General features: G+C 33.3%; 3 protein-coding genes across 3 annotated transcripts; all 3 read left to right on the top strand.

Annotated features, from left to right (window-relative positions):
• Positions 1–7,795: 7,795 nt before the first annotated feature.
• On the top strand, positions 7,796–8,953 carry LOC137833492 (uncharacterized). Its single transcript, XM_068641838.1, has one exon. It carries the CDS (start codon positions 7,796–7,798, stop codon positions 8,951–8,953), a length of 1,158 nt encoding a protein of 385 aa, XP_068497939.1.
• Positions 8,954–11,915: 2,962 nt separating this feature from the next.
• Positions 11,916–13,073, top strand: LOC137833483 (uncharacterized). Its single transcript, XM_068641831.1, has one exon. It carries the CDS (start codon positions 11,916–11,918, stop codon positions 13,071–13,073), a length of 1,158 nt encoding a protein of 385 aa, XP_068497932.1.
• A 4,461-nt stretch (positions 13,074–17,534) lies between these two features.
• Positions 17,535–19,318, top strand: LOC137822207 (protein RGF1 INDUCIBLE TRANSCRIPTION FACTOR 1-like). The gene is made up of 4 exons (XM_068627109.1): positions 17,535–17,673; positions 17,768–17,950; positions 18,261–18,500; positions 18,692–19,318. The coding sequence occupies exons 1-4, from the start codon at positions 17,671–17,673 to the stop codon at positions 18,941–18,943; spliced, it is 678 nt and encodes a 225-aa protein (XP_068483210.1). The 5' UTR covers positions 17,535–17,670; the 3' UTR covers positions 18,944–19,318.
• Positions 19,319–19,403: the final 85 nt, after the last annotated feature.

The raw sequence follows: 19,403 nt of genomic DNA, 5'->3' as shown, positions 1-19,403 counted from the left end.
ATTTTAAAATGAAACTTAATAAAATGTATATACTTTTTTTCATTAATAATAAAAATATTCAGACTCATTCTACTTATATAAGTTTTACTTTAAAATTATTTTCTATATCTTTACAATATATAAATATAAGTTAATTAAAAATGTATGATTAAATATAGTTTTACACAAATATTTAATGTATAATTAATTTTGTAAAAATCTTAACTAATTTTTTAAAACTATATATCAAATATAATAAGAGTATTTATTAACACTTATGTGATATAATTTCATCATATTAGATCCTATTTGGTTGAAATGAGTAATTCTTTGGTTTGCTTTGCTTTCCAGAAAGTTACTTTAATTATGTACACTAACTTTAGTTATCTTCATTCCTAATATATTATCTTATATGATACAAATGACCCTATTCTAAAAAGAAAACATCATGACTGATAGATCTAATATTTCGAGAACATATAGTTAATGATTAAGAAACATAATAATAGATTAGTAGGTTAAACATAATGACAAATTAGTAGTAACCTACGTAATTTTACTCAGAACAAAATATCTATTATATATTGAAATAATTTTTTAATGAGAAATATTATTCAAATTATATTAAAATAAATATAACGATAGATATGTATACTGAATTAAAGTCAAGTATATCAATATTTAAAAAAATAATTAAAAATAAATAAATTTATATAACAACTGAAATTTAAATATAAATCTCTTTACTATACTAAATTTTTATAAAATTATACTCGCGTTCAGATTAATTTATTCCACACTTAAGAAAATTTCAGTAAAACTAATTCTTTTAAATATTCTAATAAATATTTTCTTGAACAGTCCTTCAACCTGTTTTGCTTTTAATCAATAAGACTACAAATATATATAAAATGGACATTAGAACTTGGTGAATATATCTTTATATATTTTTTAAGTTGCACTTTATCCTAATAACTCCATTTTTTTAAAACCATTAACTTCTATTATTTTATTTTATTTTAAAAAAAAAACATAGTGATAGAAAGTGCTTTTTCTTCTTATAATGTTTGAACAGCACAATTCAATTCTCACTAAGTGACATAGGTGGCATCTTCAAAAGAAAATTTGATCTAACATGTATATTATAATATAATGAGTAAAAAAGTCTCCATCTCATGTACCTAAACTTGAATTTTCTAACCAATTGAATTGAAATGATGACAAACACAAAACACAAAAAAAAAAAAAAAAAAACACACACATTAAGAAAAGTGTATAGATTAATAACATAAGAAATGAATTGGAACATTATAATTACATGTACTACAAATAATATCTAAAGAAAGTTTTTCCCAACAGTTAGATATAAAACTGTCGTCAAATAACATGATTGTGTCGTATACACTCTTCAAATTTTCCTAAATTATAAACAATCTTATTTTGTCGCCTCTCCAAATAACACTCAATTCTCATAATTTCAAGAAAGACTATTATCCACACTGTTTTACTTTTGCTATTGTTGCACTACACGATGACGCAATAACTTATAATTATATGTAAAAAGAAAGTATAATGAATAAATTATCGCCATCAATTGTTATTCTATCTGAGTTCAAATCATTTTTAAAATGCTACCAATGTTTATTTTGTTTTTCTTAAAGAAATTAAATGAGCAACTAGTTTTCTGTAAATAAATCCAGATATATTATAAGAATACTATATAAATTATAAAAGGTGTCTCTTGATGCGGAATATTATAGAAAAAATTATTGTGTTTGATCTTAAATTTTTTTGCCTTATATAATCATTCTCAAAATATTCTTCATTTAATTGATATTGTTGATATGAAGTTTAGAAATGGATAATTTAGAAGAAGAACTTATTTCTTAAATTAAGTTGCTGTAATTAAATGATATTTATTATTATTTTTAATTAGTGTGAGATATTTTATTTATTTATGTGTTTGAGAGCAAAAGAAGCTATCTTATACAGAAAGAAAACTTTGACCTCCAAAAAATTAGGGTTTAGTGAATTTAAATATTTATAAAATTGAAATAAAAGAAAATTTGAAATTTGAATTAAAAATTAAATATATAAAAAATTATGAAGAAATATACAAAGAGAATGAAATAAAATATTTTATTGATATTTTGATGTAAGTAAATATTATGGATAAAATAAATGTAAAATTATAACATTATTTTTCTTTTTTATTTTATTTTTATAGTAAATTTGAATTGTGAAGAATAAATTATAATACATTTGTAAATATATTTTTATAATAAAATTCGGATGAAAAAAATATAAAATTATAATGTTGGTACCAAATTAAATGTTGATATTTTTTGTTTGTTAAAATGATATTAAAATAAGTAATAATAAATATTAAATAAAATTATTTGGATATTTTATATAAAAATTAAATAAATGGTTAAAAAATTATAATTAAAAAATAAGTTATTCATTATATGTATACTAATAACAACAAAAAGTTAAGTGAATAAGTTTATTATTAGGTTTAATAAAAATTAATTGGTATTGTTTCTGAAGCTATTAACATGTTTTTTAAAAAGGTTAGAGGAGGTAATGTGGCTTACAAAGTTGATATTCATAAAGCTTTTGACACTCTGAGTTGGTTGGAAGTTCTTATTATTAGTTTTGAAACGCTTTGGTTTTCACCCCTCGTTTGTCAGTTGGATTAGTACAATTCCTCTTTCAGCTATGCTTTCTATCAGAATAAGTGGTAGTTTGGTGGGTTTCTTTCCCTGCAGTCGAGGTGTAAGACAAGGTGATCCATTGTCTCCTTTACTTTTCTGTCTTGCAGAGGAAGTTCTTAGTAGAGGTATCTCTAAGCTTATGAATGATAAGAAGATTTTAAATATGGCTAGTCCGAAAGGTTATCTCACTCCCTCTCATATTTTGTATGTTGATGACATTTTTATTTTTTGTAGGGGGATATTAAGTCTCTTCGAAATTTGAGTACTTTTCTTAAAACATATGGTGATTTTTTTGGTCAATATATTAATAACTCTAAAAGTAGTTTCTTCACCATGGATAATTCTCCAAAATTTGTCACCAAAATTCAAAATATTCTTTCTTGTAGTCATGGTTGTTTGCCTTTCAATTATTTAGGAGTGCCTATCTTTGTTGGTGCTCCAAAGTGTCGATTTCTTCAACCTTTGGCTGATAAAGTCAAATTGAAGCTAGCATCTTGGAAAGGTCAATCTCTTAGCATGATGGGTCGGATCCAGCTGGTCAATACAGTGATTACTGGATTTCTAGCTTATAGTTTTAATATGTATAAATGGTCTGTTTCACTTATTAAGCAAGTTAAGCAGTGGTGTCAGAATTTTATTTGGACTGGTGATATTATGAAAAAAGGTATCGCTACCGTTAATTGGGCGAAAATTTGTTCACCTCTTGAGGATGGAGGCTTGAATATTATTAATCTTCATTATGAAAATAATGCATATCTTCTTAAGCTTGCTTGGAACTTTGCTTATAGCAACAAACCTTGGTCTTTACTCTTGAAAGCCAGAGTTCTTAAATCAAAATACGAGTTTAGAATGGTTTATAGATCCTCCTCTCTTTGGCTTGGAATTAAGCAATTTTATTTTATCATACTTGATTATACTTCTTGGACTGTTGGTACAGGTTCTTTTATTAATTTCTGGAATGATAAATGGTGTTCTACTACTTCTTTAACAAATATTGCAGGGTTATCTGATGGGGCTAGCATTCCAGATACAGTCTCTCAATTTTGGTCAGGTTATGATTGGAATATTCCCTTATCTTTACAGCAAATGCCGTAGTTTTTTAATCATATCATGGTTAGAGAGGAAAAAGATATTCCTAATTGGACTCTAGATGAGTCTGGTCGTTTCACTCTTAAATCGACTAGGACTTTTTTCTTGGAACCAGGAGTTCCATGTTATTGGGGTAAGTTCATTTGGTCTTCATCTATTCCGCCTTCCAAAATTCTAGTACTCTGGAAAAATTTTCGTGGGCGACTTCCTACGGATCAACATATTCAGAATAAGGGTTTGCATATATGTTCTATGTGTACGCTTTGTGAAAAGCATGAAGAATCTATTCAACATCTATTTTTTGAATGTTCTACTGCAATACATATTTGGAGTTGAGTTCGACAGATTTTTCTTACTTCTCAATTTCTCTAATAAGGATGATCTTCTTTCTTTTATTAAGAGTGATGGTAGTCCTTTGGTTAAATTGATTAAGCTTGTTGTGACAACCTTTTCTATATGGATGATATGGCGTATGAGGAATTATGCTAGATTTCAGGATAAGATTGAAGTTTCTAAGGCTATTTCGGTAATTAAAGATTTAACTTGTCTAGTGGGAAATTCGTCTAAAGCTTCAATGAATAATGATATGTTGGATTTCAACGTGATTAAGTTTTTTGGTATTAAGACTCGTAGTGGGAAAGTTCTTCGTCCTCTTCCTGTTAGATGGGAATTTCCTTCACCAGGTTGGGTTAAAATTAACACGGATGGGGCTGCTAGGGGGTATCCTGCTCTTGCTACTTGTGGAGGTATTTTTCGTGGGAGTATGGGAGAATTTATTGGTGCTTTTTCAAGATTTCTTGAAGTTCAGACTGTTTTGGTTGCAGAGTTTTATGGAGTTATACATGCTTTGGAGGAAGCTCAAAAGATGGGACTTACTAATGTTTGGCTTGAATGTGATTCGGTCTTGGTTTGTGTTGCGTTTACTGCTAGGACTAATGTTCCGTGGATGCTTCGTAATCGATGGAATTCTTGTCTTACTTACTATGGGACAATCAGGTTTAGAGTTACTCATATTTTTTGGGAGGGGAATGCATGTGCTGATAAGTTGGCTAATTTAGGGTTCATTCATAGATAATCATTTCATTGGTATAATAGACTTCCATCTAGTCTGTTCTTAGAATTCTTTATGAATAGGTATAGTCTACCTATGTATCGTTTTTGTTAACATGTGGATTTTTGTCTAGTCCCCCCATATTTTTGTATTTTCTTTCTTTTTCTTTTTTTTAATAATACTTTTTTCATGTAATGGCAGATGATTGTTGTTACTTGAGGTGTCAGCCTTGCTGAGATGTCAAGTTGCATAGTGATGCCTAACATGAAAACTTTTATAAAAAAATAATTAAATGTATAAATTATAATTTTAAAATAAAAATTAAGAAAAAATTTATATTTAAATTGAAAGATTATGTAAATAATGAGTTATATATAAATATATGTCATAAATTATAACAATAAATATTATATAATCATATTTAATTACAAATAAATATAAAAAAATTTATAAAGAATGAAATATGTGGTGAGAATAATTTTTTTTTATATATTAGTTAAAGGTTAAAAAAAACAATATGTGAGATTTAAATAACATAAATGTGAATTGCTTTTAAATGTTTTCATGTTTATTAGTTGTGAATTGTTGTTAATTGTATAAATGATGTAGTATATGTTGAATACAAAAAGGAAAATAAATTAGAGATGGTCATTCATTTAAAATATTTTCTTCAATACATTAAATATTTTGTACGAAATGAAACATAATTAATAACGATAAGTGGAAGCTTTAGAGTAATGTTGGACACGTCCTTATTATTTTTTTTTATAAAAACTCATTTCTTTCTTCAATAATTATATTTTTAATTATTTTAAATATTAAAAAATATTTTTTTACAACCAATTTTTTTTGTAAGACATCCAAAGTTAAAATTATCAATTCTTTTTAATTTATTAATTCCTTTTTAAAAATTATTTTACTTTAGTGTTCATCACATACTTCATTTCTCTTTATAATTTTTTATATTTATTTATAATTAAATATGATTATATAATATTTATTATTATAATTTATGACATGTATTTATATATAACTTGTTATTTACATAATATTTCAATTTAAATATAATTTTTTCTTAATTTTTATTTTAAAATTATAACTTATACATTTGTTTTTTTATTAAATCTAATAATAAATTTATTCACTTCATTTTTTTATTACATACATATCATCAATATCACTAATGAATAACTTAATTTTTATTTATAATTTTTTAAACCATTTAGTTAATATTTGTTTTTATAAAATATCTAAACAATTTTATTTAATTTTTACTATTACTTATTTTAATATCTTTTTAACAAACAAAAAAAATACAAACATTATAAGTCGAATTAACCGTATACTCTTTCCAAACCCACCTATCTTCCTCTTCAAAAATAGGACATCGCTCTTGAAAAACCTGGACAAAAAGGTTCTCCAAAGACTTTTCCCAATCGCAGAGCCTCCGTCTCCAAGCTACCTTCCATTTCCAAACACCGTTACTCCAAACCCCAAGCTTTGACACCTTAGCGTCTTTGAGAGAGCTCAGAGAGAAGAGTCTTGGGTAAACACACTTTAACGCCCCACACCCTGCCCAATTATCCACACAAAAAGAAATTCCCTCTCCATTGCCAATCTTTCACGTGATAACGTCTTCAAAACTCCTCCCCTAACCCTCCAAACTTCACACCTCCTTTAAGTCTTTCCACTAGAGAGAAACCCTACTATTATTTGAACCTTCTCAAAAACTTCTCCTGCCACCATATTTAGAATCCAAAACCTCCTTCCACAAATCCCCCTTATCCATCCCCAAACGCCAAATCCATTTCCCTAATAACATCGTGTTGAACGCCTTTAAGTCTAGAATCCCGAGACCCCGACCTCACGAGACTTGCAAACCTTATTTCATGAAACCCAAACAATCTTTCTCCCGTCACACCCCCGCCCCTAAAGAAAATTCCTTTGGATTCCACATGTAATTTGGTACCTACCTGTACAAGTATTAACTCTTTTAAAGTGTAGATAAAATAAATTAAAATTGCAATAAATATATAATCATGATTAAGTGCACTAAGATGAGAGTCACAAAGATCATGAGAGATAGAGAGAGTCATTTTATTGAGTTTCAAGAGATTTGAGAAAGCAGAGATAAAGTGAGAAATGACAAAGAGAGAAAAAACAGTGATAAAATTCTAAAATTCAAATTAGAAAGCAACAACTGTCTGTGAAAAATTGAAAAAATGAAGATATATTTGAGAAAATTGAATTAAAAAAAAATGTTCTACATTCAAAACTGCTTTTGATAACCGTTTTAATATGTTTTATAAAAAACAAGAAATGACGCAATGCTCATAATACAATAATAAAATTAAATATTAATATAAGAATAAAATAAGAAAAAAATTGAGAGTAATTAAAGAGAGAAATCTTTTTATATATAGATATAGATAAAGTAGTTGTATGATTTTTTATTGTATTTCACACCTAATATCCTCTCTCTTCCTCTAACACAGTAAACATATATGTAAATTATTTAAAAAATTTACAAACAGATAAAGGTATAATAGGATAAATATGATAAACATTTATTTAAATTTTGAAAAGAAAGATAGATAAAGAATAATTATAGATATTACACAGGTAATTAAACCTAAAGGGTTTGCCTCATTATTAGTTTCCCCAGCCCATATATTTTGTACATTCTATTGTTGGTAGAAACACAACTCTTGTCAAGTGCTTACAACGAATGTGTCTCAACAGACATAATCCTGGGACTTGGTCACCTTCCACATATAAATGCTTAATAGAGTTTTCATACTTTCCCATCCAATTCAAGGAATCAAAGTCATCTTTTGTTCATCATTGAAGAGAAAGAACCGGGGTTTGATCTGACGTTGAGGTGAGGGGAGAACTAACTCCCCCACCATCAACCGTCACGCCTTCACAACTATTGTTTTCATTCCCCAGCACAAGAACAATGTCTATGTTAGGTTCCCCATTCCAGCTTCTGGAAGTCAACATTATATCTGCACAAGACCTTGCACCTGTTTCCAAATCCATCAAAGCCTATGCAGTTGCATGGCTTGACCCTGAACGCAAACTCACAACCCAAATAGACCCTGATGGCCACAACAACCCCACATGGAATGAGAAATTCGTGTTTCGTATCGATGAAGACTTTCTCTATGCTGACGACTCCGTTGTCATGATCGAAATCTACGCCTCCACATGGCTACGCGACATTCTCGTCGGCACCGTTGGTGTTCTACTCTCCAACCTCTTGCCACGTTCCATTAATCGTACATCCAAGATTCGCTTCATCGCATTGCAAGTTCGTCGCCCCTCGGGTCATCCCCAAGGGATTCTCAACATTGGAGTCAACCTCGTTGACCCCACGCGGAGGAGCATGCCGATGTATTCAGAGCTCGGATCCTCCACCGTCGGGGATTGGGACGCGGACCCTAAGAAACAGAAACCAATGTCGAACCAAACGCCGTCGAACGAATTCAACAGTGCCAATTGCAAGCTCTTAACGCTACAGCGCTCCGCGAGCGAGAAGAACGACTCCACCATAAACGACTACACATACAACAATTACCCGAAGGGTTACGAAGATAATGAAGATTGTCAGGGTTCTGAGCTTGGGATGCCGACAACGAAGAAAGGGATGGTGATGAACTTGAATGGGTCGTTGTGTTCGGATGTGGGGCCCTCGCCATCAGTTGTGGCGACGGCAATAGCTAAGGGGTTGTACCCATTTCCGATGATGGCACCGCGGAAGACAGGGAACTTGGTTTTTGAAGGGTGGCCGGGTAAGGAGAAGGGTCCGGAAGAGTTGAATACGAAGATTGATCGGTGGCGATCGATGGAGCGTGGTGGGGTGGCGGTTTATGATCATCTAGGACAAAATGAGAAAACGGGAAAGCATAATGTTCTGAAGGGGAAAGGGCAGAACCAACGACGGGGTGGTGCGAATGGAGGACTATTTTCGTGTTTTGGGACAGCGATGGGGTGTGAGTTTTCGATAACTTGTGGTGGGGGTAATAGAAGTCGAAAGAAGAGGTATGAGGGTGGTGGTAGAAAGGCTCATGTTAGTCTAGCGTCTGAACTCACCTACGATGAATCTTATATTTGATGCTAACAAATTTAAGGAATTACAAGATAAACTAATGCATGCATGACCTTGTCGCGGGTGAAGTAAATTGATTTATGTTGTAATGGACGATTATATTTACAAATGTATTATAATTTATTCTCCACAATTTAAATTTACTATAAAAATACAAAAAAGCAAAATAATGTTACAATTTTACATTTATTTTATCCATAATATTTACTTACATCAAAATACCAATACAATATTTTAATTCATTCTCTTTGTATTGATATTTCTACATAAATTTTTATATATTTAATTTTTAATTTTCAAATTTTATTTTATTTTAATTTTATAAATATTTAAATTCACTAAAAAAACTAATGCAAATGCTACACTTGATGCTTAAAAATGAGAAGAAAAAAATACAAAAATAAATAAATATAGAAAAAAAAAAAACAACAATTAAAATAGAAAGAAAAACAGAAATAAATAAAATTTCTCAATTCTTTTTAATTTTTAATTTTTTTACTTTTGAAATGGTGCTAGATAGAGAAATAAAAACAAAAGAGTGTTAGATAGGAAAATAAAAACAAAATGTTACTACTAAATGAGGAAATAAAAGTGGAAATAGTGATATCTGAGAAAAAAAATCTCAACCTCAGGCACCACCCACAAAAACTACCCATCAAGACTGAAAGATCAAACCATCCTCATGCAAACCAAATGGTCGAGACACCAATCATAATAAGAGGACAAAGTAGAATTCAACTTGGAAATTAGCCATGACCATACCTTTAACTGAACCACGACAAACATTTCCACATTATAGACCACTCTCCCATTGAAAATAACGTTGTTCTTGTGCTTCCAAATCTCGCTAACTACTGTAATCCAGATCGTTCCTCAAACTTCATTCACCGTGGCTGAAGCGTTCCACATCCTAAACTGATGAAAGTTTAGAATTAGTTCGTTATGAGACACAAACGACACTTCAAGCCAAGCAAAACACTGACTCCATATTTTCCAAACTATTCTACACTCAAAAAACAAGTGGTGACAAGACTCCTCCTCCACCCCACAAAAACAAAACAAGAGACTTTCAACCGTGATCCCCCGCTTTTCTAAATTGACCCTAGTGGCAATCTTATTTTCCAACACCCTCCAAGCATAGACAAACGCCAACAGAGAGGCTTTAGACCTCCAAAATTTGTTGTAGACTGATATATTCTCTTCTTCAACAGACCTTCTTAAACAATTATAAGCCGAAGTAACCGTATACTTTGGGAACTCCCCATCCTTCCAAACCCACCTATCTTCTCTTCCAAAATAGGACATCGCTCTTGAAAAGCCTGGACAAAAAGGTTCTCCAAAGACTTTTCCCAATCGAAGAGCCTCCTTCTCCAAGCTACCTTCCATTCCCAAACACCATTACTCCAAACCCCAAGCTTTGACACCTTAGCGTCTTTGAGAGAGCTCAGGGAGAAGAGTCTTGGGTAAACATTCTTTAACACCCCACACCCTGCCCAATTATCCACACAAAAAAGAAATTCCCTCTCCATTGCCAATCTTCCACGTGATAGCGTCTTCAAAACTCCTCCCCTAACCCTCCAAACTCCACATCTCTTATAATTCTTTCTACCAGAGAGAAACCTTACTATTATTTGAACCTTCTCGAAAAATTCTTCAGCCACCATATTTAGAATCCAAAACCTCCTTCCACGAACCCCCCTTATCCATCCCCAAATGCCAATCCATTTTCCTAATAACGTCGTGTTGAACGCCTTTAAGTCTAGAATCCTGAGACCTTCGGCCTCACGAGACTTGCAAACCTTATTCCAGGAAACCCACACGATCTTTCTCCCGTTACACCCCCACCCCCAAAGAAAATTCATTTGGATCCTCACATGTAAATTGGTACCTACCTGTACAAGTATTAACTCTTTTAAAGTGTAGATAAAATAAATTAAAATTACAATAAATATATAATCGTGATTAAGTGCACTAAGCTGAGAGACACAAAGAGCATGAGAGACAGAGAGAGCATGTGAGACATGTTATTGGGTTTCAAGATATTTGAGGAAGTAGATATAAAGTGAGAAAGGACGAAGAGAGAAAAAACGGTGATAAAATCCCAAAAATTCAAAAATTCAAATTGGAAAACAACAACCGTCCGTGAAAAATTGAAGAAATTGAGATATATTTCAGAAAATTAAATTAAAAAAAAAACCGCTCTACATTCAAAATTGTTTTTGATAACTGTTTTAATATGTTTTAGAAAAAATAGAAAATGACGCGATGCTCATAATACAATAATAAAATTAAATATTAATATAAGGATAAAATAGTAAAAAAATTGAGAGTAGTTAAAGAGGAAAATCTCTTTATGTATAGTAGTTGTGTGATTTTTTTATTGTATTTCACACATAATATCCTCTCTCTTCCTCTAACACAGTAAACATATATGTAAATTATTTAAAAAAAAATTAAAATAGATAAAGGTATAATAGGATAAATATGATAAATATTTATTGAAATTTTGAAAAGAAAGATAAAGAAGAACATTTTGTGTTGAAAAACATATAAAATATAATGAATGGAGTATCTTAAAATAGAATATTATTATTAATAATAATATAAAGAATAATTATAGATATTATACAGGTAAATAAACCTAAAGGGTTTGCCTCATTATTAGTTTTCCCAACCCATATATTTTGTACATTTTATTCTTGGTAGAAACACAACTCTTGTCAAGTGCTTACAACGAATGTGTCTCAACAGACAGAATCCTGGGACTTGGTCACCTTCCACATATAAATGCTTAATAGAGGTCTTATGCTTTCCATTCCAATTCAAGGAATCAAAGTCATCTTTTGTTCATCATCAAAGAGAAAGAACCGAGGTTTGATCTGACGTTGAGGTGAGGGGAGAACTAACTCCCCCACCATCAACCGTCACGCCTTCACGACTATTGTTTTCATTTCCCAACACAAGAACAATGTCTATGTTAGGTTCCCCATTCCAGCTTCTGGAAGTCAACATTATATCTGCACAAGACCTTGCACCTGTTTCCAAATCCATCAAAGCCTATGCAGTTGCATGGCTTGACCCTGAACGCAAACTCACAACCCAAATACACCCTGATGGCCACAACAACCCCACATGGAATGAGAAATTCGTGTTTCGTATCGATGAAGACTTCCTCTATGCTGACGACTCCGTTGTCATGATCGAAATCTACGCCTCCACATGGCTACGCGACATTCTCGTCGGCACCGTTGGTGTTCTACTCTCCAACCTCTTGCCACGTTCCATTAATCGTACATCCAAGATTCGCTTCATCGCATTGCAAGTTCGTCGCCCCTCGGGTCATCCCCAAGGGATTCTCAACATTGGAGTCAACCTCGTTGACCCCACGCGGAGGAGCATGCCGATGTATTCAGAGCTCGGATCCTCCACCGTTGGGGATTGGGACGCTGACCCTAAGAAACAGAAACCAATGCCGAACCAAACGCCGTCGAACGAATTTAACAGTGCCAAGTGCAAGCTCTTAACGCTACAGCGCTCCGCGAGCGAGAAGAACGACTCCACCATAAACGACTACACGTACAAAAATTATCCGAAGGGTTACGAAGATAACGAAGATTGTCAAGGTTCTGAGCTTGGGATGCCGACAACGAAGAAAGGGATGATTATGAACTTGAATGGGTCGTTGTGTTCAGATGTGGGGCCCTCACCATCAGTTGTGGCGACGGCAATAGCTAAGGGGTTGTACCCGTTTCCGATGATGGCACCGCAGAAGACAGGGAACTTGGTTTTTGAAGGGTGGCCGGGGAAGGAGAAGGGGCCGGAAGAACTGAATACGAAGATTGATCAGTGGCGATCGATGGAGCGTGGTGGGGTGGCGGTTTATGATCATCTAGGACAGAATGAGAAGACAGGGAAGCATAATGTTCCAAAGGGGAAAGGGCAGAACCAACGACGGAGTGGTGCGAATGGAGGGCTATTTTCGTGTTTTGGGACAGCAATGGGGTGTGAGTTTTCGATAACTTGTGGTGGGGGTAATAGAAGTCGAAAGAAGAGGTACAAGGGTGGTGGTAGAAAGGCGCATGTTACTCTAGCCTCTGAACTCACCTATGATGAATCTTATATTTGATGCTAACAAATTTAAGGAATTACAAGATAAACTAATGCATGCATGACCTTGGCGGGTGAAGTGAATTGATTTATGTTATAATGGACGACATTAATAGTTTGGATTTAAAAGTAGAAGGAGTATTGTCTTTCTTGCCTCCTCTCTGCTTTGTTTCATCATTTTCAAAGGGTTTTCTATTTTCACCTTAACTTTTTTCGCTAACAACAGATCCATAATGTATATTCATGTGCGTCATTTAATGAAAATTACACCCACGGGGTTGCATGCTTCATCTTTATATATCTTAGGGCCTGCAATTTAATTACCTTTGTTGATTGGAGGTATACGCATACACAACCATGAGGAGATAAATACAAGGACATGTACATGCTTTTTCAAAGTAAAAAAGAATTTTATTAAAAAGACAAAACAACACTACACTAAGGCATATGAAATATATCTAACTAGTTTCAAGCATATAAATTATACAATTATTATGTAGAAGAAAACAAATTAAAACAAATCCCAACTCGATTTGTTGAATTTTGCTGATGAATCGTGCCCTTAGGTTGGGTGGTTGAATTTTTGTTGACAAGTCGCACTCCCAGGATGATTAGTCGAATTTATGTTGATCAACACACCCTCAGATCAATGGTTGGATTTTTGTTGATTAGTCGCATCCTCATATTGACTTATTATTTTTTGCTGATCAACTGTGCCCCTAACTTGACAAGTGATTTTATTACTTTATTCATAAACTTGTAAGGTAATTTAAATCGGGGCAAAATGAAAAGGAAGAACAAGGGCATAAACCGATTAGACACAACTTACATCGTAATTTTTTTTTTGGCTTTTCGCTAGATAAACCTCTTCGCCTCATCTATCCAGCTTGAAGTTGAGGGTTATGTATCAGTAGTTGGTATGATCCCCTATTAATAGGGAATGTAAATTATCTAATTCGGTTATGTAACATATTAATTATTAACAAAGAGATTCAATAAAACTACTCAAAATCTTAGCTAAAAATAAATGGATATCTACTAGTGGTACTTGAAATCAGTTACGGAAAATATAAACTTTAAAGATTATACAATAATAGTTAAGATTCACAGGATAACAAAACACTGACTAGGGTCTATAATATGTAGTTGTGCATAATTGATTTAAGGCCTTGTTCTTCCTTATCGCTTGCCTTGATTTAAAATATCTTACAAGTTCACCAATTAGGTAATAAAATCACCAGCTAATATGGGAGCGTGTCTTATCATCAAAATTCAACTAGTCAAGTTGAGCACACGACTAATCAGCAAAATTCAACTAGCCAAGTTGGGGCGCGATTGATTAGGAAAATTCAACAAGTCGACCTAGGGACACAATTGATCAACAAAAAAATCAAGCAGTCGAGTTGGAGGCACAACTGATCAGCTAAAATTCAACCAGTCAAGTTGTGGGTGCGACTAATCAACAAAATTCAACTAGAAATGTTGGGATGCGAATCATCAAAAAAATCAACTAGTCGACCTAGGAACACAATTGATCAACAAAAATCAGCCAATCGAGTTGGGGACGCGACTAATCAGCTACAATTCAACCAGTCAAGCTGGGGGTGCGACTAATAAACAAAATTCAACTAGCAATGTTGGGATGCGAATCATCAACAAAATTCAACTAGTTGATCTGGGGGCAAGGTTGATCAACAAAATTCATGCAGTCGAGTTGAGAGTGTAGCTGATAAGAAAATAATTAACTAGTCGATCTGGGGGCATGAGTGATCAATAAAATTTCAACCAGTCGACTTGGTGGCACAACTGATAAACAAAAGTCAACTAGCCAAGTTGGGGGCACAACTGATCTTAGTCAACAATTTGGTAACCTATGTTGCAAGATCGATGCCCTTAATGAAAATGATAATGTCAAAATCAAGCATTGCAAGAAGTAAAGTGTACATACCCTCAGTTACATCCAAATACATTCAAACAAATAACTGCTTATTTAATATAATATTTAAGACACATAAATCAAAGCATAACTCAATTATAGGTTATTAATTGTTATAGATTACTAGTTATTCTAGGTTACTAGTATACAATTCATTTATATCTCATAATAATTGTTTATTGTCTTCTTAACAGTCTGAATTTAAGCAGACCTATAAATAGATGATAACTTTGAAGAATTATTCAACTCAACTCTTCATACTCTCTTGTATTCACAAATATCTTATATTCTTACCGACTTGAATATCAGGGAGTCTTTTACATCCATTCTCTCATTGTTACTTGTCAACACTACAAAGCTCGGTCCACAAATAAGTTTTCCCTTTTCCACCTCAAAACTCTCTAATCCATTTTCCGTAAGAAAATTCGGCTCCCATTGTGGGGCTTGGATAAAAATTTTCCCTGATCCACAAATCCTAAGAGGCTAGAAAAATAGTCTAACTCATTTCACAAACTCAAGATGCATCCTCCATTAGACAACACTTTGATAGCTTAACTTGAGGTTCTCCTCCGCATAAATGAGGAGAACATGTAGAAAGTAATGAGGAAAGCACTCAGCCTGATGCAGGACAAGCTCAACAGAGACATAGAGTTCCTAAAAGAACAACATCGAGAAGAGAAAGAACAACACCAAGCATAGATTTAGGTAATACTAGAGTAACTAGCCACATGAACAATGACCACCAGACCACTTGGGTCAAATCTCAACATATCTCTTCCTTCGAGCCTCTTACTTGGGAAGGACATCCATTGCACGATCCTTGCCTCATCATTCCAAGACTTACATTTCAATCCCAAGGCCATCATGGAGGGAAACTCAAGGTTATCAACAAACCTTTAAAGCAATTTCAACCCCTCGACTCAACGAGACTATGAAGGCTAACTTGGGGGGCTTTCATTTTTTCACGCCCAACGTCATGAGGACCTGGCTATCCCAGAAATGGAAATGACCACGCTTGGAGAAAAACAACGGGACGTCGGATCCAGAGACCCACGTCAAGGCCTATTTAACACAAACCCATTTGTTCTCAGGCGATATAGTTGTGCACTGCAAACTTTTTCTGACAATATTGTTGGGGGCCACCCTAGAGTGGTACAACTATTTGTCCAGGAACTCAGTAAACTCCTTCGATACTTTTGTGAAAGATTCCTGGCTCGGTTTGCTAATTGCAAAACCCATCGTTACAAGATCGATATCTCACTATAACCTTGTTCAAGGAGAAAACAAAATCTTACAACAATATATGGCTCATTTCTCTAAGGCATCTCTGAACATTCTTGACCTCCATTCGACAGTGGCTATGCATGCCCTCTTAGTGAGGCTTTGCTTAGGGAAATTCTTAGACATTCTTTATGCAAATCTCTCTATCGACATGGACGAGCTTCATCACCGAGCATATCAGTACATCAACATTGAGTAGAATGTTGACGCAAGAAGAAAGATGATGAAGACCTCAACTCCTTCCACCTCGGCACAACATTTCAAGAAAAAACGAATCGAAAGGTTTAAGAGCTACACTTCATTGAACGCAAGTCGGAACAAAATCTTGAACGAAGCGTGCAACCACGAGTTGGTGTGGTTTCCACCTCTAGCAACCAATTATCCATCCACTAGCCGGCCAAGAGGTGTAGTTATCATTAGAACATGTGGCACACTACGGAAGAGTACTTCAAGGTACAAGATTTGATCAAAAAACTTATCTGACTAGGTTCTCTCAACCATTTTGTAAAACAAGCATAGCCCATTTTACAACACTGTCAAGGTCGAGCTTGAAGAATTTATAGAGGGGAAGCTGAGGATGAAACTTTCGTGGGTTTCTAGGGGTAAGGTGAAGGAGCCCAATAAGAAACAGAATAATTTCTTAAACTTGAATCAAATGGTTTTCTTAAACTTGCAGGACATTCCCAATGATTTTCTAGTAGATATTCATTTATTTTTTTATTAAGATTTTAGGTAATTTTATTAAATTTATATATTAATAATTAATAGATCCTATATGATAAGTTACATTCCCAATTAATAAGAGATCATATTAACTGACCATCACAAAATATAAAATATACTATCTTCAAATAGAATCATGTCTATATATATTTATTGGAAGAAAACAAACTTCTAACAAATATAGAGTGTTTTATAATTAAAAATAAATTCTTGATTAAGAATTACGATAAAGCATAATAAAAAATTATAAAAAATGCATTTTTGTTCCTTAAAAAAATTCCTCATAATTTTGTGCGCCCAACATTTACCATAGATATGATGTGTATAAATGTTAAATATTTTACAAATTTCAAAATATACTCATATTTAAGAAAAGTTAAATTCAAAAAAAATAAATGAATGGTGGTAGCAGTATTGTAACCAACCCTTCCAATGACCATCTCTCACAATCCAACGCTCTAAAACCCACTTGACCTACCATCCTTTCATTTCAACCGTTCCTGTCACCTTATATAATACAACACACTTGCTTTGTCATTTACTTCATTCATTGTTTTGTTGACAAATCTTATGTTACCCTTTCAACTTCCTTTTCTCCTCTCTCTGTGTTCCTCACTTCCTGCTACGATAATCTCCAACCCTACTTACTGACACATTATAACACTCAACCTTCACAATGGTAACGTTTAAGCATACATATACATATACATATATATGTGTGTTTTTTGTTCACATCCTTAATCTTAATAGTGTTTGTGTTTATCTTTCTCCAGGAATTGATGTTGGTGCCTCCACCATGGCTGGAACAACTATTGTCCACCACATTCTTCACCATGTGCAAAACTCACATCAACACACCCAGAAACGAATGCAACATGTATTGTCTTGATTGCAAGGACCACTCCTTTTGTTTTTATTGCAAACAATCTTGGCACAAGGATCATCAAGTAATTCAAGTGGGTACTGTATTTTACTTTCTGTTCTTCATTATAGTATAGTTTCTCAAACATAACATCATGGTTGAGTCTTGCAGAAGGGACTACTCCTCACCATGTTTTGGAGACTACAGTTTGAATTTCTGTTTAAAAACTGTTTATAGACTATCTGCAACAAAATTATCTCTGAAAGAGAATATCATGTGTAGAAAAAATGTTTCTCATGCATTTTGTTTGATTGATTATAAGAATTATTTTAATGTCATATATGTAGTGATGGAATTGACAGAATGAGAAGGATTGAATATTTTTATTTGTAAGTGTAATGCAGATAAGGAGGTCGTCGTATCATAATGTTGTGAGGGTATCAGAGATTCAGAAGGCTTTGGATGTCAGTGGAGTTCAGACTTATGTGATCAACAGTGCTAGAGTTCTTTTCCTGAATGAGAGGCCTCAGAATCAACCAAAAACCAATAATGTGGTTGGTAGTGGAAAAACCAACTCCCATTTCTGTGAAATTTGCAGAAGGAATCTCCTGGATCCTTTTCGTTTCTGTTCTTTGGGATGCAAGGTTGGTGATCTCTCATTAACTTTTTCCCTTATTCTTGGTAATATATATCTTAATTTTTCTTCCTTTTCATTTGTTTAATTTGCTAAAACATATCGAACCACGTCATTCTATATATATATGCTTCAAATTATGAAATGTATAAGAAGTGGTTTTCATATTAAGAAACCTGTTATTTATTTGTTGTATGATAGCTTGTAGGAACAAAGAATAATGGGAATGGTGGTAGCTTTGTCTTGAGCACAAAGAAAGAGGAAGAAATAGGGAGAATGCATGAAGGAATGGGAAGAAGGTTGGCATCAAAGGAAGAATTGCGTGAAGGAAAGCACAAACAAGTGTACCAAAGCACGTCTTCTAATTCAAATCTAAGGGCATCACTAGAACATGTTTGTTCAAATTCAAGGAGAAGAAAAGGGGTACCTCATAGGGCACCTTTAGGTCCATAATTGAAGTTATAGTAGAATTAAGAATAATATATAACAGGTTTTAGTTTTGACATATTTATTTTTATTCTTATGATGCCATGATTAACTAATTTGAAGCTGGATTTGTGCTCTCTATCCAGCTCATTCCCCACAGCCCCCATGTGGGTTTGAGTGTCCTTAAACCAAAGCTGTCTTAATGGGAAGCATTAATTTTTTAAGTACTAAAAGGAGAGAGCAATCATGGTGTTACTTTTCAAGATAGGCTGGCTTTGGCTGCAATAATGCTTTGCTTTGCATAGGTTTAAATAAATGTATGGAACATACTAGGTGTGAATGTCCCTTCTACACATGAATGGTTTCATTCAACAAAAACATTGCTTTCTTTTTTCTTCTCTTATCTTCTTCCAATATTTTTAGTTTGTTAATGATTAGTGTAAGACATGCAAGAATATGGAATGTAACTGCTCAATTTCATGGACTA

The sequence above is a fragment of the Phaseolus vulgaris genome, chromosome 11, assembly GCF_000499845.2.
Source record: "Phaseolus vulgaris cultivar G19833 chromosome 11, P. vulgaris v2.0, whole genome shotgun sequence".
Taxonomy (NCBI): Eukaryota; Viridiplantae; Streptophyta; class Magnoliopsida; order Fabales; family Fabaceae; genus Phaseolus; species Phaseolus vulgaris.
Note: the sequence above shows the minus strand (reverse complement) of the source record. Positions and strands in the feature narration are given on the sequence as shown.